The 23,434-nt window shown below is 56.0% G+C and overlaps 3 protein-coding genes across 4 annotated transcripts; 1 reads left to right on the forward strand and 2 right to left on the reverse strand.

Moving 5' to 3' along the window:
- Window positions 1-80: 80 nt before the first annotated feature.
- LOC139601049 (sushi, nidogen and EGF-like domain-containing protein 1) lies at window positions 81-3,517 on the reverse strand. 2 transcript variants are annotated; one of them, XM_071449755.1, is made up of 4 exons: window positions 2,804-3,517; window positions 2,285-2,452; window positions 1,979-2,182; window positions 1,736-1,865 (listed from the first exon to the last, which is right to left on the reverse strand). In XM_071449755.1, exons 1-4 carry the CDS (start codon window positions 2,964-2,966, stop codon window positions 1,852-1,854), a joined length of 549 nt encoding a protein of 182 aa, XP_071305856.1. In that variant the 5' UTR covers window positions 2,967-3,517; the 3' UTR covers window positions 1,736-1,851. The 2 variants fall into 2 exon arrangements, with proteins under 2 accessions (XP_071305855.1, XP_071305856.1); XM_071449754.1 differs by having other exon boundaries at window positions 81-2,182.
- A 623-nt stretch (window positions 3,518-4,140) lies between these two features.
- On the reverse strand, window positions 4,141-9,770 carry HINFP (histone H4 transcription factor). The gene is made up of 9 exons (XM_071449751.1): window positions 9,457-9,770; window positions 8,530-8,756; window positions 8,133-8,244; window positions 7,512-7,664; window positions 6,884-6,961; window positions 6,669-6,789; window positions 6,438-6,576; window positions 6,194-6,318; window positions 4,141-5,637 (listed from the first exon to the last, which is right to left on the reverse strand). The coding sequence occupies exons 1-9, from the start codon at window positions 9,623-9,625 to the stop codon at window positions 5,127-5,129; spliced, it is 1,635 nt and encodes a 544-aa protein (XP_071305852.1). The 5' UTR covers window positions 9,626-9,770; the 3' UTR covers window positions 4,141-5,126.
- Window positions 9,771-11,341: 1,571 nt separating this feature from the next.
- Window positions 11,342-20,206, forward strand: POU2AF2 (POU class 2 homeobox associating factor 2). Its single transcript, XM_071449466.1, has 5 exons — window positions 11,342-11,351; window positions 13,219-13,328; window positions 17,675-17,717; window positions 18,671-18,972; window positions 19,808-20,206. Exons 1-5 carry the CDS (start codon window positions 11,342-11,344, stop codon window positions 20,204-20,206), a joined length of 864 nt encoding a protein of 287 aa, XP_071305567.1.
- The last annotated feature ends 3,228 nt before the right edge of the window (window positions 20,207-23,434 follow it).

A 23,434-nucleotide genomic window follows, 5' to 3' on the forward strand; every position in this document is an offset into this window, starting at 1 on the left:
GGGCCCGCATCTGGGGCACCGCCCCCGCACTGCCCCCTCAGCCCAAACCCCCCTGAGGGAGCCCCACACACCCTAAAGCTGCTCCTGCCCCGCTCAGCCCTGCCCAGGCCCCTGTGCAGAGCCCCCAGCATGGGCACAGTGTGCAGCCATGGCTTGGGACAGGCAGTGGGGGGACAGCTGGTCACAAAGGGGGTGGCAGGGGGTGTCCCTCCGGGCTTTTACCCCCAGCACACCCTCCCTGGTGCAGCCGGTCCTGCAGGATCCCCCTGCACCTCCCCAGCACCACGCCTGGCTCCCTCCTCGCTGTTACTCACACCTCTCACCCACCACAGCACTTAAACACCAGAGACATATGGAAATGAGTGGCACCAGCAGGAGTATTAATTAAAAAACCATCTGTTGAGCCAAGGAGAGCTTTCCCCACCCCCTGCCAGCTCAGGGCTGGGACAGAGCTCAGGGCAGGATCCAGGCAGAGGAGATCAGGGGAGGGCACAAGGAGTTGTCCATGGAGCCAAGCTCCTCATGGAGATCTGAAGTCATCTTGTTCTGGAGCAAAAGGCACGTGGGGCTCACCTGGTTCTCTCTGTACCCAGCTGCCTCCCAGCCCTGGGGCACTCCCTGTGTGCAGGTGCCAGCCCAGGCCTGCTCTGGGCAGTGCCACAGCCTTTCCTCCCTGCAGGGAATGGCCTGGGAATGACACCCCTAACCCCCTTTCTGCTCAGCTGGGCCCAAGCTGGTGGCCATGAAGCACCCAGCAGCTGCTGGGAGTCATTTCAAGGTGGGAGGAAGCAGGGATGGAGCCCAGTGCCATGGGGACCTTCACATCCCTCTAATCCCCAGCTGGGACCCTCCTAAAGTGGCCTTGTCCACAGCTGTGTCCCCACTCAGGACAGTGGCAGAGGGAGCCTGTCCTGGTTCTGTCATCTGTGTTCAGGGCTGCAGGGACAGAGCAGGCAGCAGAACCTCTTTGCATGACAGGAAAACCTGTGGGATTCCCTGCAAACAGATTTTTAATGCCCCGTGGCTGGTCCTCCACAGCACCCTCAGCAGGGCCATCACTTGTGCTCCAGGCCACCCTCTCCTTCCCCGGGGGAGTAAAACTGCTTCCATGGCTGCTTCCTAAGGGGCCAGAGATGTCCTCAAGGGCCACAAAGCTGTTCCTGGCTGGAGCCACATCTCCCCCTTTGTGGCCCCAAGCTGCTGGGAGGAGAAGGCCCTGTGGGAAGGGGCTCTCAGGGCAGGACCACAGAGCCCCTGGCAGGAGCAGCACCAGCAGCCAGTGCATGGAGCAGCCTGTAGGGAAGATTTTCCACCTGGGGCATGAGACCTTTCCCCCCCTGCACTCCCAGGGAGGCTGCAGGGCAGTTTGGCTCCTCAGCAGTGGGTGCTGCAGCCCTGGCCAGGCCGCTCTGTCCCTGCCATGGGGACAGGAGGCAGATGCCACACTCCTGCTGGCCCCAGGGAGCTCAGGGGGCAGCTCCACCTCCCAGCTCAGGGCCTGGAATCCCCTGACACGGAGAAATCCCAACCTGCAGCACTGAAGGACAGGTATTTTGCACCAGGTACGGGTACAGGTGCTGCCTCTCCTCTAAGAGGGGCTCTGAGAAGCAGCCAGGGAAATGGAGGATGACACCCCCAGATCCCAGCACCTGCTGCTCCCAGAGCACCCCCTGGCCCTGCAGAGTCTGGGGTGAGCCACCCTGCAAGAGTGAGCCCAGAACAGCTCAGATGGCAGCCTTGGGACAGACAGAGCTTACAGAGGGAGCACAATGGAGACTCTGGCGAAGGGAAGCAGGAGCCTGGGTGGGAACGTCCCTCAGCACAGCGGCCACAGCCCCGGCTGGCCCAGCTCTACCTGGAGGAACCTGAGGAGAGCAAAGGCAGCGGATTTTGAGCTGTTTGCAGCTCCCTTCTCCCACTGCCAGCCTTGCCCTGGCGCCAGGGCCGCGCAGCTGGGCAGCGCCACCGCAGGGCTCACCGCAGGGCACGTGGCAGTCGCACTCGCAGATGTCGCAGCGCTGGAGCCAGCGGGGCCAGCCCGACAGCTTGGTGACACAGCCCGAGATCTTGATGCAGCCGCGGCTGGGGGAGGCTCCCAGGTGTTCCTGGCTGCCGCAGGACGAGGAGCACCGGCCCGTGAGGTCCCGCTCGCTGATCTCGATGCGGCCCCGCAGGCAGATCCCTGCGGGGGCAGAGCCCATCACGGGGGGCTCACCTGGAGCCCACGGGCGTCGGGAGGGCTCGGGGCCGTGCCTGCAGCCGCTGGCACCCCCGGGTTACTCACGGAGGCAGGAGGGCTTGGGGCTCCATTGGCCGTCGGACTGGCAGGCGCTGGCGGGGTCCCCCAGCAGCACGAAGCCGGGCCGGCAGCTGTAGCGCACCACGGAGCCCACCCACCAATCGTTGCCGTGAACCACCGAGTTAAAATCCGCCTCGGGCCGCCCGCAGTTCACTGAGGACAGGGATGCAGCCGGGGCTGGCAGCATGGACAGGGGGACAAGGGGCCCAGGGGTGCCCTGGGCTGGGAGGGGACAGGGGCTGTGCCCTGGTCAGGGGGGACAGGGGCTGTGCCCTGTGCTGGGAGGGGACAGGGGCTGTGCCCTGTGCTGGGGGGACAGGGGCTGTGCCCTGCGCTGGGGGGACAGGGACTGGCAGGCTGCTGGCCCTGGGGACAGCCCCAGGGGTCACCAGGCAGGGCTGAGCGTGCCCCAGGCTGTGTCCCCGCCTGGCCCAGGCTGCGGGAGGCGCTCACACCGAGTGTGGCACAAAGCCCCGCAGCATCCCCAGGGTCCCCCGGCTTTACCTCTGCAGAAGGATTTGTAGCCCAGCCAGCAGCAGCTGCCGTTCCCACACTGGCTCCTCTTCAGCTCCTTGTGCCTCCCCTTGCAGCCCCCCAGGCAGATGGGAGCCGTGCCAGACCAGTACGTGTCCAGGTCTCCTGGGGCCAGCGGGGGCAAGGACACCATTGCCAGCCCTTGCCCAGCCCTCAGAGCCCCACAAAAGCCATCCCAGCCCTCCCCAAGCCCTGCTGTGAGTGCAGCCACTCAGACCTCAGCTCCCCTGAGCCAAGCCTTGCTCTTGCTCCTTACTGGGCAGGACTGGTGCCAGCTCTGGGGCACCCCATAAAGCCCCTCATGCCAAGCCCCCTGTTACCTTCTGGGTCCTGGCAGGAGGCGAGCGTGGCCAGCACGGCGAGGAAGAGGAGGCCCAGTGCCATCATCTGCCTCCTCCCCTTGCCCCTCCAAGCCCAGAGCCCTCTGTGCTCACCCAGGAGAAAGTGATCTTGGTTTGCACTCACCCCCTCAGGCCCGGGGATGCTGCAGGACAGGGGGAAGGGAGGAGACATTGCCTTTAATGCCAATCCTCTCCCCAGCAGATAATCCCTGGCAGATGAGCCTGCCCGAGGCAGTGTTTAAAGGGACACTCCAGCACCAGCCCCAAAGCCAGCAGCAGCAGCACAGCCCTGCCCGGGGCCAGGCCGAAGTGCTGCGAATGCAAACCTGGCACGGGGCCCTTCTGTCCTTCCCTCGAGGGCAGCTCAGCCCAGCCCTGCCAAGGCAGAGGCCAGGCAGGGACGGGAAGGCCGGGCAAGGCAAGTGCCCAGGGCAGGGATGCTCTGCCTGCAGCAAAGAGCCTCCCCCAGCAGTGGGGGCTCTCAGGGACAGCTCCTGCCTCTCCCAGAGGTGCTGGGATCAAGGGGTTTCCCCCAACACCCCGGAATTCCAGCAGCTTTTGCTCAGCTGCTTGAGAGAGAGCAATGGGGGAAAGTCAGTGCAGAGCAGCACTGTGTCCCCCTGGGCACATCACCTCCACACACAGGGCAGGGAGGGCACCCCAAATTCACACTGTCCTTGTCCAGCCACTCAACAAAGATGAGCTGGCTCTGCTCACAAACACAGGCTGCTCCCTGTATTCAACCAAAGCCCTGGGGAGGCAGCAAAACTCAGCAGGAACAGAGTGCCAGAGCTAAACCCAGCCCTGCAGTGCCACCTCTGGGGAGCAGCACACTCCAGTGCCAGCTGCACAGTGCCAGGAGAGCCTGGCAGCTCCTCAGTGCCCACCTCCCACCCTGCAGCATCCCAGTGCCCTCCTCCCAGCACTGGCACGAGTAGGGCTGAGCAGAAAAACACCAGACACTGCTGGGCCTGGCAGCCTGATGTTTATTTGTCTTGCCAAAGTACACTCTGCCCAACCAGGAGCCCAAACCCCAATGTGGGGAGGACACCCAGGGGATGCCAAAAGCAGCAAGAAGCTCCCAATGTCCCAGTGCTGCACTGGCCTGCAAGGGACAGCAGCTCCAGCACTGCCCTCCCAGAGCCCAGTGCTGCTTCTGGGATCAGGGGGGCAAACACCACCAGCAGCAGCAGCAGGTGAGACAGGAAAGGTGTGCAGGAAGTGCTGATGAAGGCATGATACCCCCTGGAGAAGGCATGGATGGGGCAGGACAGCCCTGCCAAGGGCCACACGTGTTCCCAGGGAAGAGGCTTCAGCACCAGAGTGTGCTCCACACCATCCTGCCTGGGGAACAGGCTCAGAAGGGAACACTGGTGAGCACTCCACCCTGCCAGGCCTAGGCCAAACCTCCCAGAAGGGTGGGAGAACCCTGACAGCCCCAGTCCCCAAAAGGAGGAGGCAGAGAGCTCCTTCCCACTCAGATCACTTGATTCACACCTGGGGGATGCATCCCTCCCCTCTCCCCATGCTGCCAGAACCAGCAGCACATCCTCAAGCACTCCTCCAGCAGCACATCCCAGGAGGCTGAAGCTCTCCTGCTGCAGAGGGGCAGCCCCTCACGGGATCTGGATGCCCTGCAGCCCCTCAGGGGATCTGGATGCCCAGCAGCCCCTCACGGGATCTGGATGCCCTGCAGCCCCTCACGGGATCTGGATGCCCTGCAGCCCCTCACAGGACCTGGATGCCCTGCAGTCCCTCACGGGATCTGGATGCCCTGCAGCCCCTCACAGGATCTGGATGCCCTGCAGCCCCTCACAGGACCTGGATGCCCTGCAGTCCCTCACAGGATCTGGATGCCCAGCAGCCCCTCACGGGATCTGGATGCCCAGCAGTCCCTCACAGGATCTGGATGCCCTGCAGCCCCTCACAGGATCTGGATGCCCAGCAGTCCCTCACAGGATCTGGATGCCCAGCTCCTCAGCTGTTTTCTGCAGCCTGTCCATGACGTTCTCCTCCAGCTCCAGGCCTGCTGTGCCCTGCTGCTCCGAGGCTGTGCTGGCCAGCACATAATAGACAGTCTCACTCTGGCCCTGCTCGTTGGTCCTGCTCACCACACGGATGATGGGGCTGCTGCTGCTGCTGCTGGCTCCTTGCTCTGAGGAGGAGGAGGAGGCAGCTCCTGGGAAGGGGCTGGGCCGTGCTGGCTCAGGGCTGGGAGCAGAGCACAGGGCTGGGGGCACAGGCAGCTCTGATGTGCTGTTCCCTGCCGGGGCAGGGTTTGCTGGAGGCTCCAGAAGGATTCCCTGCAGGCTGCCCTGGCCCTCAGGCAGCACCATGCACTCGCTGGAGCCATCCAGAGCCTCCCCACGCTTCTCCCTGTCCTTGAGCAGCTGCTCTGTGAGCTCCACGCTCTCGTAGCGCACCAGCTGCAGCCTCATGTAGCCATCCTCGTGCTCCCTGTACCTGGGCACAGACAGGAGGGGTCAGCCAGGCACACCCCCCTTCCCAGGAGATGGGCAACAGCCAGGGAAAGGGCACAACAGCCAAGGTTCAGTCCCCATGCTGCACAGATGCTGTTTCAGCCTCTCCTCCCAAAGGCAAACCCGTGTGGCAGCTTCTGAGCTCTGTGCCAGGCTCAATGCCCTCCCCTGCCCATCTCCTTCCACCACTCTGCTTCACTGGGACCATTTTGAGTCCATCCTCTTCCCATCCCAGCTTTCAGGCTCTGGAAACCTCCGGAGTTTCCTACAGTGCAGCAGAGGCTTCTGTCCCAAGACTGATCTATCCAGAGGGGGACACCCTGCCAAGCTCAGAAATGTCCCAGCAGAGGGAGCAGTGATGGCACCACTGCCCTGGAGCTGCCAGCCAGCACTGCTCAGATCCCACTGAACATTTACTGCCCAGTGCCTCCCAGCCACTGGGAAAAGGGTCCTGAACACATTTACAGAGCCCAGGCACTGCCAGCACAATGCAGGATGCACTGGAGAGGGGGCACTGAGGAGCTGAAGGTGAGCAGTACCTGAAGCGAGGATGTCCTGAGGGCCATTTGAACTGGTGCTTCTTCCTGAGGTGCACAGTGAGGTTGTTCCCCCGTGTGAAGCACTTGTCACACACGTGGCACTTGTACCTGGGCTCGGAGTCACCCTGAGGGACACAGAGAGCCACGTCAGCACCCCAGCAGGCTGCAGGGAAGCAGACAGAAAGCTCTCTGAGAAGACTGACACGGGGCATCACGAGCAATGCAAGCCCTGCTGCCTTCCCACCTCGTGGACCTTCCTGTAGTGCAGTTTGATGGAGCAGAGGGAGCGTGCAGAGAAGCTGCAGGCCTCGAACTCGCAGCGATACGCCGGCTCCTTGCTGTGCGTGTCCAGGTGCTTCCGCAGGTCAATGAGGTTCTTGCAGCTGGAAGCACAAGGTGAGGGAACAGAGCTGCAGCACACACACACACAGAGGCCTCTGGGAGGCCTGGGGAGGGGGCCAGCCCTGGCCCTCACCTGTAGTCACAGTAGTCACACTTGAAGGGGCGCTCCTCGCTGTGGCGGAAGCGGATGTGGTTGCGCAGCGAGGAGGGCAGTGGGCAGGTCATGTCACACAGGGGGCACTTGTAGTGGTTCACTGGGCCAAAAATGGGGAGAAATGTCAGCCCAGAGCAGGGCAGGGCAGAGCACACAGCCCAGGGGCTGAGCTGGGAGCAGGGCCCTTCACTCACCGTGGTTCCTCATGTGGTCGCGGAGCAGCCTCTCGGTGGCGAACCTCTTGGAGCAGTGGGAGCACTGAAACCTCTGCTCTGCACCAGGGGGCAGGGAGGGCACAGGGGACACCAGGGCAGGGAGAACAGCACAGGGAGCAGTGAGGAGAGGTGTTCCAGGGGGCTGGAAGCCCTGGTGTGCAGCCCTGGGTCCCCACAGGAGGAACAGCCTCCATCCTGCCTCTGCCAGGAGACACTTCCCAGGGGACACAGACTAAAGGTGGGCCAGGGGAAGTTCAGGTGGGACTTCAGGAGGAATTTCTTCATGGAAAGGATGGTCAGATGCTGGAAGGGACTGCCAAGCCACGCCCACTCACTGCCAGGTCCCGCCCCCTCCCCTTTGAGGCCCCGCCCACTCCCTCCGCTGCCCAGGGAGGTGGGAGAGTCCCTACCCCTCACGGCCGGCTAACAAGGTGAGGATCAATCTCAGAGGTCTCTTCCCTCTAAATGATTCTGGGATTCTGTGGCTGCCATCACTCAGCAGCCAAGCCAGGCTGTTCCGAGCACACCCTGCCCTTGGCTCACGGGGTTTAGGCACCTCCAGCAACCCCAGCAGCCCAGGCCAGCCCTCCCCAGCCCCAGGGCTTACGCTCCAGGGCGGTCTGGCGGCGGATGTGGTCGAAGAACTTGGTGTTGTTGGCAAACATCCCCCCGCAGGTGGGACAGGCCACCACCTTCTCCTGCGTGTGGCTGCGCAGGTGCTCCCGCAGCTTGCAGCGGCCCTTGAAGCTGCAGTTGCAGTCTGGGGAGGGACAGCACAGCTGAGAGCCCTCCCAAGGGACACAGCCTCACTGAACAGCAGATTCCTCACCCTGTTTAGGTCAGCAAGGCTCCAAAATCCCCACAGAGAAGGGTGAGATCAGCACAGTGAGATCAGCAGTGTGGTACTGGTTCTACCACACTGCAACCAGTGTGGCCCCCCCAGGCAGTTAGGGCAATTGCACAAACACAGGAGAAATCATTGAAAAAAAAAATTAAAAATAAAAATACACCATCTGTAGTCTTTTCTCCAAGGTACTGATTACACATAAATAGGAAGTTCTGAGCACTCAACTGGATTCCCTGAGGGAACTACTGCAGGAATATTTCACAGTCAAAACCATGGAATTAAAAAACCTATTTTTGAAAGCCAAGGGCTCTCTGAAACCTGTTCCCATGTTTGCCACCCAGCCCAAAGCTCTGAGGAGAGGCCCTGCAGGCTCCCACAAACCTTTCCAGCCACAGAGCAGCACGTGGTTCTCCTTCCCTGCTGCCTTGTACTCGGAGCAGAAGCTGTGATCCTCCACGTGCCGGTAGAACCACTCGGGGTTGTCAAACGACCTCTGAGGGGACAAGGACACACAGGGCACGGTGAGAGAGACCAGAACAAGCCCAGATGATCCCACAGAGCTTCAGACAGAGCCTCTAGCTGTGCAGCAGAGCAGCAGAGATGGTATTTTTGCCCTGACAAGGGGAGAGAATGATGCATCTGAGTCCACCTTATCAGAAGGGTAACAAAGCAGCCTCTGAGCACATGGAGTCAGATTCACTCCTGTCCCAGCCCATCCTGGGTTCCCTCACAACCCCACAGTGACACAGCAGCCTCTCCCCTTCCCCTCGGTTCTCACCTCGCAGTACTCCCAGAGGCACAGGAAGCTCTCCTGGATCTCAGGGATGATGTTGTGGCTCTGGAAGTCCAGCTGGCAGTGGCTGAGCTCTGCCTGGCCCTGCAGGGCCCTCAGCCCCCACTGCTTCAGCTTGGTGTGGTAGCAGTGGAAGTAGACGTGGCGCACCAGCTCGGCCGAGCTCGCCGGGGAGCAGAAACCACAGTCCTGCCACAGGCACGTGTACTCCTCTGCAAGGGACAGACAGACTGCTGGGACAGACAGACAGACAGACAGCTGCTCTGGAACACACACAACTCCTCTGCAACACAGACAGACAGCTGCTCTGCAATTCAAACCACTCCTCTGCAACACAAAAAAAAAATCCTCTGCAACTCAGACTGCTCCTCTGGAGCTCAGGCCTCCCCTCTGTCCCACACAAGCTCAGCTCGAAGGTCTCTCCAAGTCCCTTTACTCTCCCAGTGCAGCTCAGCTGGTGCAGCTGCACAAACACCACAGGTGTTCTCCTGACACCCAGCCCTGCTCTGCTCAGGGAGAGAACAAAGGCCAGAAGCTCTCTCTGGCCAGAAAATCCCAGGGTTATTTAGGCTGGAGAATCCCTCCAAGACCAGCGAGTCCCAGCTGTGCCCGATGCCCACCTTGAGCCCAGCCCAGGGCACCCAGTGCCACCTCCAGCCCTTCCTGGGACATCTGCAGGGGTGGGCACTCCAAACCTCCCTGGGCAGCCCCTGCCAAGGCCTGACGCCCCTTTCCATGCAGAAATTCCCCCTCATGTCCATGCTGAACATCCCAAAGCACAACTCGAGGACATTTTCCACGTCCTGTTGTTCCCTGCGAGCACAGCCCGACCTCCCTGGCTGTCCCCTCCTGTCAGGGGCTCGTGCAGAGCCACAAGGGCACCCCTGAGCCTCCCTTTCCCCAGTGCCTCACCCAGAGGATCCATCTCGGCGCTCTGCCCGCCAGAGCCGGGCAGGTGCTGCTGCAGGTGCTGCGCCACATGCGCGCAGAACTCTTCCATGTCCGAGGCCACGAAGGAGCACTGCTGCCACTCGCACTGCAGCACCACGGCCGCCTTACCGCCCGCACGGCCGGGCGGCATGGCCGGGCTGCTGTGGGGCCGCCCGGGACTGCCGACACCGCCCGGAACCGGCGCCGAGCCCGGCGGGACCCACGGGCTGCGGGGAGAGCGGCGCCGCCACCCGCGGCCCGCCGCCCGCCTCGGCCCCGCGGGGGGCCCCGCAACGCGACGCACCGCGCGCGCCCGCCCGCCAATCACAGAGGCCGCTGCCCGCTCGCCTGCCAATCAGCGCGCAGGAACCCGCTGACTGCGCTCGGCGGCAGAGAGGCCCTGCCGGGAAGCAGTGCTGTGGCACAAAGGTTCCCAGGCTGTTTAGGGCCGTGGGTAATGGCAGTGTGGAAAACGCCAATCGCTTGTTTTTAAAATGTTAAAAGTTTAATGGTAATGAAATGGTTATAAAAATAGAAATATAATTAGAGTAATAAAAATTTTGGGCAATTTGGATTAGGACACAAGGAGACAATAGAAACAAAGGGTTAGGGACAGTCTGGGTACCTAAGCCCAAAAGAGGACCCACATGAACAGAGCATTAACCCTTAAAAGCAACAGCCTGTTGCATATTCATACACCTCATCCATGGTGCATAAATTCTATTCCAACACAGGATTCTGGCTGGGCAGTGTCAGCTTCTTCCTCTAAATCCTGACGGCGCCTTCAAGCCTGAGCGAGGCAGGAAGTTCGTTTCTCCTGATAAGGGAGCAATAAATTCTCTTTCTCTGAAAGATTCGGGTGTCCTGTGGCTGCTATCTCAGTGCGAGTCCTTTCTTTAAAAAAATACCTTACACAGCATAGTTTCTATTTTAACATTATGTTATAACCTAAAACTATATTTAACACACTCCTTAAGAAAATTAATGCAGCATGACTTTCTAACACAACACATATAATATTCACTTGAATATTTGCAAAAAGCCAATCATAAAATACCATTTTATATTGTTTACATTTCGTTTCTGAGGCTTCTCAGTTTCTCAGGACAAAAGATCCTAGCAAAAGGATTTTTCATAAAATATGTCTGTGACACCCAGAGTGTGTTGTGACAACAAACAACAGCCTCTGCAAATCCCACCACAGCCCCAGCTCTGCCCTGATGTGAGTGGCAAACACGTGCCCAACTCCACCAAAGTACCCAGAAAATGTGGGTGTGATGATTTTTGAATAGAAAACACCAGGTAAGAGGTTTCCATCTCAAAGAAGCCTGGCTGAGCTTTTGTTCTCTCTCTGTTTTCAATGGAATTGCTTTGCAGCCAGCACAGAAAACACCTGCACTGAGCAGCCACAGGATGGGGATTTAACCTTGTGAAAAACGCCAATCACTTGTTTTTAAAATTTTAAAAGTTTAACAGTAATAAAATGGTTATAAAATTTCCGTTCTCCATTCCTTTCCTTTCCCCTTCCCTTTTCCTTTCCCCTTCCCTTTTCTCCTTTCCTCTTTCCTTTCCTTTCCATGGAATATCAGCTCAGTCAGGAAGGAGGCTCCTGGGGAAGGACCCACACTGACCATGCAAAGTGGAGCCAAACACAGATCCAGGGATTTGCATTTAAGCAAATCCCAAACGAGGTATGGTGCTGGAGACATCCCTAAATTCTAAAAACCCATTTCCGCCAGCCTCAGCTGGAACCTTCCCAGGGAATTATGAGCACAGGCTTCACTCTGCTCTGGGAAGCTGATGAGGGACAGATCTGCCCCAAATTCCTGCAGGATCTGGGAGCTGGGACTCGTCAGCAGCACCAACAATGGAAGCAGGTGAGTTGCAGCAGCTCAGATCTTCCCAAGTTGAGGAATCTTCATGGCAATATCAGGGCTGTGCTGTCCTTGGGCTCCTATTGAAAAAAAAAAAAAAAAACCCAAAAAATTTGTCTAGAATAGACATGTGACATCTTAAATGTCCCAAGAATTAAATAGTATCAATTAATATTCTGCCTTCTCCAGACTGAATTTATATTCCTTCACAGAGCAATGCTTTATTCTTTTTTTTTTTTTTTATTCAAAAGGCAGTTAGATCAAAGTGATGTGAAATTGGATTCAATTTGCTTGGAAATGATTTAAACTCAGGCCTGAATTAGCATTTTCTTCCCCAGTGCTGCCAGTGGCAAAGTTATCTGAAGTTTTTTGGATAATCCACTGGCAGCAACAGGCTCAGCTGTGTGACAACTTCAGCCCAGGGTTAGAGGGCTGAGTGATCCTAAATTAAAACAATTTGGGCAGAGGAACAAGGGAGGATGTGAGTGAAGTGATCTCAACAGCCCAGAACAGCAGAGGGGTGTGGAAATGATTTTCTAATGCCTTTAGAGCACAGCAAAGGTGTCAGGAAAGCTGCAGAGCACCAGGCCTGCTGGAATTCCTCCACCTGTGAGAGCTGATGTCCATTTCTGGCCACTTTTGTTGCCTTTTTTTTGGAACTCCCATCTTCACCTCATCTCATTTTTGGGAATCTGTCCCTTGCTTTGTGTCTGCTTTGTGCCTGGCCTTGGCTCAAACACCAAAATAAAATTCCACTAGCCTAAATTTGCAGCTGCTACGACCTCAAAAATAATAAAAAAACCCCATTTGGGGCAAGGCCAAGGCAGCAGTGTGTTGTTTAAACCCTCCCACCTCTCCTGGTGTGTGTGTGTGCACCTGGAGCCACAATGCCACCAGAAACAGAGCCAAGGGACACATCCTGAGGGGCAGAAGAGCCAAATGATAAATCCTGGAGATCAAACACATCAGCTGTGCCCTGGCAGTTTGCTCTGCCTCGGGAGAGCATGCCTCTGTGTTTTCCAAAGGATTAGCTTCAAAGGCAGGGAGGGTTTTTTCCGGGATAATTCAATAAAAGCCCCCGTGGAAGCTCCTCCCTGGCTCCACAGGTGCAAGCTGGGTTCAGGCAGGACAAAAGAGCTGTCCCTGCATTGTCCCTCAGCTCTCACCTGTGCCACAACCTCCGTGCAAACCCCAAAATCCAGCCCAGGCTCAGGGGGAGGGCAGATGCCTCGTGCCAAAGCCACCAAGAGCTGGTTTAGGCTGTGCTGGGCTCCAGGGCAAAAAACCAGAGCCAGACCCTGCAGGGGCCAGGGCAGGGACCCTCTGTGCCTTCCCAACATAATATTCTATTTATATCAACAAGTAATATTTTATTAATATTATCTATATATTTATATATCAAATATATTTTCTATATTTTATCTCTATACATGGGAATATATAGAATATATTAGATATATTCTATATATTCCCATATATAATAGATAATTATATATAATCTATTATATATAATATACTATAATATGCACTATATTATATATAAAATAGATAATATATAATATACATATTATATATTATGTATATAATAGATAATTATATATAATAGATAATATATATAATACACATATATATAAAATAGATAATATATATAATATACATATTATCTATTATGTATATAATAGATAATTATATATATAATAGATAATTTATATGTCTTGAAAGCTATCTATTTCTAGATTACAAATATGTCTACATTTCTAGACGTTAGAATTGCACATTTGTATTTTCCCCTCCCAACCCGATGCACAGAGGTGCTGAATTTGCTTCTCCCAGCTGCTCTGTGCTCTCCCTGAACTCTGCGCTCGCTCAGTCCCTGCAGATTTTGGCAAACGCGTGTACCAAGGGGTGCGAGTGAAGCACACGGTCAAGGATCTCCTGGCTGAAAAGCGATCCCGGCAGAGCAGCGGCTCCCGCTTCAGCGTGAGTCCCGTCCCGTCCCCCACCGCTTTTTTAACCCCATAAATTCCCTCATCCCATCCTCTGCCTCAAAAACAGTTTGGGGCACTGCCAATATTAACATAATTAATATAATTAATGTAATGCATTCTCCAAAACATGATGTCTCCTTGACTTTCATATCTGTCAACCTTAAATGCCTCAACCCCCCCTTTTTTTTTTCCTTTTCTCAAGCATGGCAGTGATGTTAAATTCCTCTTTCCTTTCACATCCTACGTGTGACACCTTCTCAAGCCAACTTCCTTTTCCAGCAGCTACACTTGGACAAGTCAGTGCCCCGAAAATATCTGAGTTCTTCCCCGAATGCTGAGCTCCTTCCAGCTCCTCTCAGGGTGCCAGGGGAGCTGCAGGGATGTGATGGGCTGGAAAGAGGCCAAGCATCAGCTTGGAAGAGATGATTTCCTCTTAAAGTGCTTCTATGGCAACAGGAAACCCAAGTCCTGCTGCACTACGTTGGTTTTATGTCTCAATTGTCAGCCACAAAGGGAGGCTGTCCCAGAAGGGGACAAAATATTGTGATGGCAGGATGTGGTGGCAGCCAGTGGCACGAGGAACCTTCCCTGGGTGCTCCTGGCACTCACCTGTGCTGGGCAAAGCTCCTCACCTCCAGCTGGGACAGTGGCAGAGGAGGGGGAGCAGGAGCTGGTCCTGCAGGGACAGAGAGGGAGCAGAGCCTGGGATCACCGATAGCAGAAATTGGGAGTTCTGATGCTTTTTTCCCTCAAAACCATTCTCCTCTGGCTTTTCTTTATGCTGGAGAGGCCTCACAGGGACTCGCTGTGACTTTCAGGCCTATTAACCCTGCAACAAAACAGGCAGGAAAAAAAGCCAAACCAAACCAGGATTGGGCATCACCAAACACAGCAAAATCCAGGCACTCATCCATCCCCACAGCTTCAGCTGCTGCAGGGAGGCAGAAGCCCCCTGAGCCGCTGGGGCAGGCACACTCCCAGCAGATATTTAGGAAGAGTTCTGTCAGGATCTCTCGCTGCTCACAGTGACCCCAAGAAAAGTTCCAAAGTCTCTTTTCCCAGCCTGGTGCTTGAAGAAGGAGTCAGGGCTCTTCATTTCTCGCTCTCAAGGTTGTTCATTGTTTCTTAGCTATAAAAAATTTTCCCCTGCCCTGCTGAGGTCCATCCAGCAGGACAGTTCCAGGCACTCTGCCTGCCCCCAGGGCAGGGTTATGTCTTTATACTAAAAACTGCCTGTACAATATTTACCATAACTTCCCAATACCCATCACCTGTGTTAGACAGTGAGCTTCTACTCTAAACCAATCCCAAAGTGCCACCATCCCAGCAGAAGATGGAGGCCAAGAAGAAGAAGGAGAAAGGCTGGACATGCCCAGATTCCTCCATCTTGCCCCCTGAACCCCCATACCAAAAACCCCAAAATCTACTTTTCCACCCTGTGATAACTTCACTATTATTCTACCTAAACTGTCATGGCTTGCTGATGTTCATATAAGGTTGGTAATTTGCTCCACAGGTCATAATCAAACCCACAGGGGCATTCTGGGCTCTGTGCCAGGGTCTCTGAGCCCCCTGGCAGGTGTCCTGGCCATCCTGGACGGCCAGAGGGATGTGCTGGGTCCTGACAGAATTCTTGGGAAGCAGCTGAGACAACAGCTGCAGTTGGTGCTATCAGCAGTGACCCGCTACCTCTGTGCAGGCGGCAGCTTCAACAGCCACAGAGGAAACGCCCTGGGACTGTAAAATCCTCCTGCCTTTATTGCCCTGGGCTTTGTGCTCAGGGCCCAGCAGTTGTGTGTGTGTCTCTACCTGATGCAAAACCAGCCCTGCTGCTCATTCCCTGCGAGAGACAAAAAAGGATTGTGCAGGGCAAACATCCGTATTTGCTCGGATGTATTATGAAAAGAGCAGCTGGGAGTGCAGCTCTGTTTGTCTGGCAGAATATAACCCAGAAAACAAGCCAGAATCAAAGCCAGGGGCAGATAACTGAACACACCTCTGGCTGTTGGTGATGCAGGGTAATTTAGCTGCATCTTTTGTTTGAGGGTGATCTTTGCTCCAGAATTAAACCAGCCCTGGGCAGTTATTGGTGCCAGGCCTCTACCACCACCCTAGCCTCAAACCTCCTCACTCATCTTCCTCCTTACCCCAGGACTAGTCTGTGAATGAATTCAAGGCAGGTTAGAATGAGCAGGATAACAGAAAGTTAGTCTAAGACAGTTGGTTTTGACTCAACAAATTATAGCTCCCACCCTATAACTTTCTTTATGTCCTACCTCCATCTAAGCTTCTACTCAGCCTTCACCCTCAGCAGAGCTTTGGGATGAGGTTTCAACAATTTCCTGGCAGCCAGGCCTTGCACACATGGAGTGATGGAAATCAGGGTGTGCTGTGAGGAAACCCACCCAAAATCAGGGCTCAGGGCTGGGCTTTAGGGAGGCTCTGGATTTTCCTTTGCACAGGTGTGAGCCTCCAGTTGTTCTCTGCAGGGGGAAAGGATTCCTGTCTTCTCTGAGGTGCCTGCACAGTGAAGCAGGGCAGGGCTGGGGTTTAAAGAGGATCCATTGCTGAGTGCCCAGCAGCACTCCCAGAGCAGGGACACTCAGCCAGCCCTGCCCAGGCTCACCTTTGCTTTTATGGAGGATTTTTATTCCTTCAGCTGCTCCACTACAGACTGGGCCCAGAGAGGAGATGCCCTGAAGCCACAGCATTGCCACAGGGCAGGGCCAGGTCATCATTTGGAGCTGAATCCTTAAATTCAGGCAGATTTGTAGGGGAGTTAGGAGGCAGGGAAGCAGCAGAGCTCTCTGGAGCAATCCCAGGCAGGATCTGTGCCTGGCCATGGGCAGGGCAGGCTGAGCCCAGCTTATCAGCAGCTGGACACACTCTGGGCCCCAGGGAGGCTGAGCAGAGCTGCAGGAGATGCAGGCTCCCTATTGCCATGGCAGGCAAAGGAAGCACTGCAGGGAGGAAATGAATTAATGGGTCTCAATTAAGGCCAATAAGGAGCAAGAAGGGGAATGAAATGCAGGGCTCTGCTCTGAGGAGCCCAAGGATGGGCTGCAGCAGAGGCTCCTGCACTGAATTCGGGCAGGCAAAGCCCTGGTAGCTCCTGGCACCTCTGGGACTCCTCACCACAGGTGTGTACACACAGGCAGGCAGTTCCAGTGGCTGTTGAACAGACAGGATCAAAGATTAAATGCTCTGGTAACTGGAAATGATCCCTGCTGGAGGCTGCCAGCTGTGCCCAGGGAGCTGGCAGAGCATCCCAGCTTCCATCCCTGCAGCCCCTGGTCCTCTGGGCAGCATCTGAACCTCCCAGCTAGGCTCTTTCCTCAAAAGTGACCTGGATTTGCATGTGATGGCTTCAGCTGGGGACAGGTGCAAGCCCTGCCCATGTGACAAGGACACTCCTCTGTCCACAAGCCCAGGGGCTCCTTCCTGACACCTCCTGTCATCTCCTGCCACCTCTGCAGCCCGTGTGGCCTGTGCAGGCTCAGAGCTCATTTCCATGGTGGAGCAGGGAGCAGCTGCAAACCTTCCCTTGCAGTAGAAGGAAGTCCTCAGAGCTGGCAAATTTAATTCAAATCTAAACCTCTAAATTTGGTTGCCTGCTGTGGCAGGAACCTCCTGTTTGCACTATGCAAACTGGACAGAGCGTGCCACCAGCAGGGCCAGGGACAGCAGAGTGACAGCAGTGCAGCTGGGGGCTCTCTGTTCCTCTCTGGAGCTCCCCAAAGCAGAGCTCAGGGGGATTCCAGGGGAGCAGGTGCCTTGGCCAGGTGCTTTGGAAGGAATTAGGCACTGGGAGGGTCACTCCAGGGGTAATTCTCTTTACCTGGGGACCAAGAGGAGAGGATGATGATTAATAAAATTATTATTATCATCACCATTGCTGTAGGACCCAAATAGGATTTAGGAACTCTCTTTCCACCCACCCTGCCAGGAAGGGGCAGGTAAAGCAGCCCTGGGGCAGCAGAGCCAGCCCAGCTGAGCTGGAACATGGGCTGGAATCTGCCCCTTTTGGCCACTCGAGGGCTCAGATCTCACCTTGCCTGGTTTGTGCCAACAGCCAAAGGACTCCTCAGCACTCTGCCTGCCTTGAGGGACTCTGTGGGACAGGAGGAAGAAGCCAGTTATCTTGATACTCCTCCTCTTAGCAGCTCTGCACAAGACCTTCACAATCTCTGCTTAGCCTACATCTGTTAATTCCCGTGAGGAAATAATGGAGTTAAACCCTTCACAGCAGCCAGGCTCAAATAGTGTGTGTGAATTCCACTCAGAGAGCTGCCTTGCTTTGAAAAGTCATTCTTTCAAACATCTCTTTATCTTTTGCAGGGCAGCACCAGCACAGCACAGTCACCCTTCGGCCAAATGCCAGGTGAGGTTTTCCCTCCACTGCTAAACACCTTCCATGGGGATGGGAGGGTTGGCACAGCCCTTCTGTTCTCCTCCAGAGGATGTGGAACAAGCCCCAGAGCAGGGCCACCCCTCAGAGGGAGCCCAGGAGGAAAGTAATTAAAAGAATCAAAAAAAAGAACAGCAATAATTTGTATAAAATCCTCAAACTGAGTAATTAAAGCAGTTCCCACCTCCTTTAGCAGAGGAGCTGTACAGAACCCCTCCTTTTCCTCCTGTGTTTTCCCATTTTCCCCGGAGCTGCAGAGAGAAAGCACAAACCCAGGAGCTGACCTGTTTTATCCCTTGGCTCTGGGGCAGGGAAGGCAGAGTGAGGCTGGAACCTCCTCCCCAGGGGCTGTGGCAGAGCAAGGAGCAAGCACAGCCTGGCTGAGCTGACCTCCACCTCCCTGCCCTCCTATTTAAAGCTTCCCCAACACTTTGGGTTTGCCGCAGATGGGGTCACCAGGTGGAACCAATAGCACCTCTGGGCTCACACACCTGTGTCAAGGCAGGGATGTCACCCTGATTTTTTAAGATTTTTGAAGCCTTCTGATGTTGACATTCTTGTAATGAACTTTCTCACACGCTTTCTGTAAATAACTGATTGTTTTGCATTCCTTTATGGAGGAGGAGAAATTGGATGGGCTGTTGGTTTGTCCAGTGTCATTGGAGAGGTGGCACTGTCACCCTCCAATCCACTGTCACTTTTGGAAATCTATAAATGCTGGAATCAGAAAATAAACTCCCCTTTTCTTCACCTAGAGAGCAGCGGTGTGCGCTCGTGTTGTCTCGTGTCCTACAGTGACACAGGGTGTGTTCCTGGGTGATGCTGGAGAGAAAAGGGCTCTGCTTTGCACCCATAGGGGTGTCCATCATTCTGTGGCAGCTGTTAGAATTTTCTTTTCACTTTCCCACCCCATTTTCTGTCCCCAGGCTCTCCCACCATGGCTGGTTACTACGGCGTCCGCAGACCCTTTGGGGCCGAGCTGGATTTCCACAGCCCCAAGCAGTTTGTCAGCGATGCCTACCCCTCCCCTCTGGCCTCCAAGCCCTTCTCCTGCGACCCCTCTGCCCCCCAGGGCTGCCCAGCCCTCCTGGAGCCCTATCTCAGCGAGCAGTTCGGGGATCACCGTGCTCCTCCTCCTCTCCCAGCTGCCACCAGCTCCTTCTTCAGCGCTCCGGCTGTGTCCCCTCTGCTGCCGTCCTTCCCCAGTGACACAGGGCACTTCCTGCTCGTGAGTGCCTCCATGGCTCTGTCCCCAGGGCAGGGTCACCTCCTCTAAATGTGGGGTTCAGTCAGGGGGGCTCGTGGGGGAAGGATGTGGCTGTCACAGGAGCAGCTGTGGCAGGTGGGGCAGGACTCTGTGGGGAGGGGTTTTCTCTTTGGTTCCATCGAAATGTGGTTTTTCTCTTTGGTTCCATCTAAATGTCCCCTGTTCCTGTTGGAGACATCCCTGGGGACTCCCATTCTGCTCTGAGCAGGACACTGCCCCCAGGCTCGGGGTGGGATTGTGCAGGGCCAGGAGCAGGATTTGATGGTCCTGCTGGGACCCTTCCAACCCAGGATAACTCTGTGATTCTATGGTTTTATGAAACCCTCCCTCCCTGAGGGTCTAGAAACAGCCCTTGGTGAGTCCAGGGCTTCACTCACAGCCCCACCACAGAGCCCCTGGATCCTGTAGGATCAGAGCTGGTCAGTCCTACTGGGACCCTGCTCCAGGGCCTGCTGACAGGATGGATGCTCCCTTTCACACTTAAAACCCCAAACACTTTTGATAGGATGGATGTTCCCTTTCACAATTCAAACCCCAAACACTGCTGATGGGATGGATGTTCCCTTTCACAGTTCAAACCCCAAACACTGCTGATAGGATGGATGTTCCTTTTCACACTTAAAACCCCAAACACTTTTGATAGGATGGATGTTCCCTTTCACACTCAAAACCCCAAACACTGCTCCAGAGCCACAGAAACCCTTTGGGCATTCCCAGGGATAGAAATTCCATTCCCTCCAGGACAGGCTTTTGTTCCTAAGCATTTTCCTTGCCTTCTCTCCCTGTTTCCCTGCAGAGAGAGCCCTGGGAGCAGCCCTCACCTGAGAGCCTTGGCCAGCCTGACAGTGCCTGCTCAGAGCCTCTGCAGGCGCTCCCTGCCACCTCCAGCTGCCTCTCCCTGCCCGAACCTGGAGCTGCTTCCCCATTCCGAGGCTCAGGTTGGAGCCCAGCCCTCCCTGGAGCCCAGCCCTACCCTCTGCACCCCCTTGAAGACGCCCACTACTCCCCCAGCTACGCTGCCACCTCACCCTACAGCCTGTCCCCGTTCATGGCCGTGGCCAGCGAGCCCTCCAGGATGAGCCACCTGTGCCCAGAGCCACCCTCAGAGCCACCACACCTTCCTGAGCACTCTGCCTGGGCCAAAGAGGATGGAAGTGCCCTCTGGGGGACTTATGAAGGCAGGAGAACTTACTGAGGAGAGAGAAGAGCTGGAGGAAAGAGAGGCAGACCATTATAAAGCAAATTTTATGCTCATTCCTGTGGTGGTGTTTGCAGGGGTCCCAGGACGAGGGAAGAGATGAGAATCTTGACTCCATGTTTCAGAAGGCTGAGTTATTCTTTTATTATATATATTAAAAGAAAATGATATTTTAAAACTATACTAAAAGAATAGAAGAAAAGATTTCATCAGAAAGCTAGAAAAGAAAAGAATAGAATGATGATAAAATCTTGTGACTGCTCACAGCCTCGACACAGGTGGCTGTCGTTGGTCATCAAGTAAAAACAATTTCACATGTTAAATAAACAATTCTCCAAATCACATTCCAAAGCAGCAAAACATGGAGAAGCTGAAGCTTCCCAGCTTCTCAGAAGAAAATATCCTAATGAAAGGATTTTTCAGAAAATATGTCTGTGACACCTTCCTAAAACTGCTCCTTCGAGCACAATGCTTTGTGCCCTGGTTAGAAACACAATCACTGGACACCCCACACTGAGCTCGGGGTGGCGCCTTCTGGTGCCTCCAGAAAGGGATTTCTCTCAGCCCCCTCTCACAAGTAAAACACTCAGCCTGAAAAACCACAAGTAAAATACCAAGTGAAAAACCTCTGTGCTCTGCAGGTTTTCCCTCGCAACAAGGACCCCTCCTCAGATCAGCTTTTCCAGCCTGAATGGTTTGGGGGCTGTGTAGGGTGTGAGCACTGCCCTGCCCACTGACCTGTGCCCGAGGAAGCCTCACCACCCCTGCAGGGCACCAAATACCCCCTCCCCAACACCTCTTTTACCCTGAATGAGCTCACAGCAGATCCACACCCACCTGGTGGGCAACTCCGGGGCACCCAGGTGGGCTGGCAGTGCCAATGGCACCGGTACCCAGCTCTGGGGACATCCCGGTGGGATGGCAGTGCCAATGGCACCGGTACCCAGCTCTGGGGGCACCCAGATGGGCTGGCAGTGCCAATGGCACCGGTACCCAGCCCCAGGGCATCCAGGTTGGCTGGCAGTGCCAATGTCACTGGTACCAAGCTCTAGGGACATCCCGGTGGGCTGGCAGTGCCAATGGCACCAGTACCCAGCCCTGGGGACATGCCGGTGGGCTGGCAGTGCCAATGGCACCGGTACCCAGCTCTGGGGGCACCCAGATGGGCTGGCAGTGCCAATAGGACCAGCTCTGGGGACATGCCGGTGGGCTGGCAGTGCCAATGGCGCCGGTACCCAGCCCTGGGGACATCCAGGTGGGCTGGCAGTGGCAATGGCACCGGTACCCAGCTCTGGGGACATGCCGGTGGGCTGGCAGTGCCAATGTCGCCGGCAGCCAGCCCCGTGGCCGCTAGAGGTAGCTCTGCACACACGAACACCGCCATGGGGCCCTCCCAGAGCAGCGCACCCTGCTCTGTCCCCAGAGGGGGTCACCCCCTTCGGCCCAGCTCACCCCTAAACCGGGCACCCCCAGCAGCAGCAGGAGGAGGCTCTGGAGCATTCCAGCCCCAGGGAATGTGTGGGGATGAGGCGCTTTCAATGGATGCTTCAATCCCTCCTTGCCTTTCCTCCTCAAATCCTGGGGCATTTGAAGCTTTCCCAGCCCTTTCCACTCTGAGTGGCAGCTGTGGAGCCTCCAGGGGTGGCCCTGCCCAGCCAGAGCTGTTCCCCCTTCCCCTCAGGGTGTGTGCAGCTCTCCTGGCCCCACACACAGCCCTGCTGCCCCAAACCTGAGCTGTTCCCAAACCTGGGCTGTTCCCCCATCCCCTCAGGGTGTGTGCAGCTCTCCTGGCCCCACACACAGCCCTGCTGCCCCAAACCTGAGCCCAGTTTGAGCCTTTTCCACCCCACAGCTGACAGCACTGCTGGGCTGAGCCCCACTGACCACCTGAGCTGTTCCTTCTGCCAGGCGAGCAGGGCCACCAGGCCATGGTGGCTGTGCTGCCCTCAGGCCCTGGGGAGAAGCAGGGACAGGGTTTGGAGCTGGTTTTGAGCTGGTTTTGAGCTGGCTTTGACCCATTTAGGCATTCAGTTCCTAACCCAGGCAGGGTTTTCCTGGGGGTTTGAGCAGCAGGGACAGGGTTTGGAGCTGTCTTTGAGGTGTTTGACTCCAGCATCCAGCAGGGATTTCCTCAGCCTGGAAAGGCTCTGCAGCCCAGGAGCAGGCAGAGCTGCCCTTCCACCCTGTTTCAGCTCTCAGCTTGTGGCTGGAAAATGTTAAATCTGGCACCTGTGGAGGTGTCACTGCTGGTCTGTGACCATCTGAGCTGTTCCTTCTGCCAGGGGCTGAAGGCCAGGCCCTGAACCAGGCCATGGTGGCTGTGCTGCCCTCAGGCCCTGGGGAGAAGCAGGGACAGGGTTTGGAGCTGTCTTCAAGGGGTTTGACCCACTCAGGTACTCACTCCTAACCCAGGCAGGGTTTTCCTCAGCCTGGAAAGGCTCTGAATCCCAGGAGGAGCCAGAACTCTGCTGCCTCGTGGTTCCTGAAGGCACCCAGCTCCCCCAGGGCTGGAGCTGGGCAGCCTGCAGGCTCTGCTCTCATCACCCCAGCTCCGTGCAGCCTGCACCCACCCACAGCAGCTCCAGCCCCGCTAAGGGAAGGGTTTCAGATCCCAAATTCCTCAGTGAGACGCCCTCCCCTCCCTGCACAGCGCATTCCTTTGTGCTCCAGGGCAGGTGGGCTCCTCTCCTGGTGGGTTGTGTCCCTATAAAGCTGTCCCAGGCAAGGCTTGGCCTACCAGGAGCTGTAGGGGCACATTTCAGAGCCAGGAATGGCCTCACTCCCCACAGAAATCAAGTGTTATTTGCTCAACTTAAAAGAGAGAAAAAAAAAAAAAGATTTGGCTGTGACGACAGCCAGCCTGAGCTGCTGGTAGATGATTAACAGATTAACAGCCTGGCCTGCTCTCTGCCTCACTCCTGCCCGTGCCTCAGGCTGTGGTCCCCGGGGAAAAGCTTAAAGGCAGCCTAAAAACCCAATTCCAGCAGTGCTGGGAAGGGATGTTCATCCCAAAACTCTGAGCCACACGCTGAACCCCACAGCTGCAGCTCCCAGGGCAGGCCAGCACTGAGCCTTGTGAGGAAAAGGCCGATTTGTGCAGCACAGGAAAACTGCCTGAACTGGGGGAAAGCACAAATAAACCCCAGTGTGAGCCCAGCATCCAGGCAGAGGGAGGGAATGCTGTGGGGACAAGTGGGGCTCAGTTAACTTCAGCCACCCGGGTGC

The sequence above is a fragment of the Agelaius tricolor genome, unplaced genomic scaffold, assembly GCF_023055355.1.
Source record: "Agelaius tricolor isolate 1412-34295 unplaced genomic scaffold, bAgeTri1.0.p SCAF_29, whole genome shotgun sequence".
Classification (NCBI taxonomy): Eukaryota; Metazoa; Chordata; class Aves; order Passeriformes; family Icteridae; genus Agelaius; species Agelaius tricolor.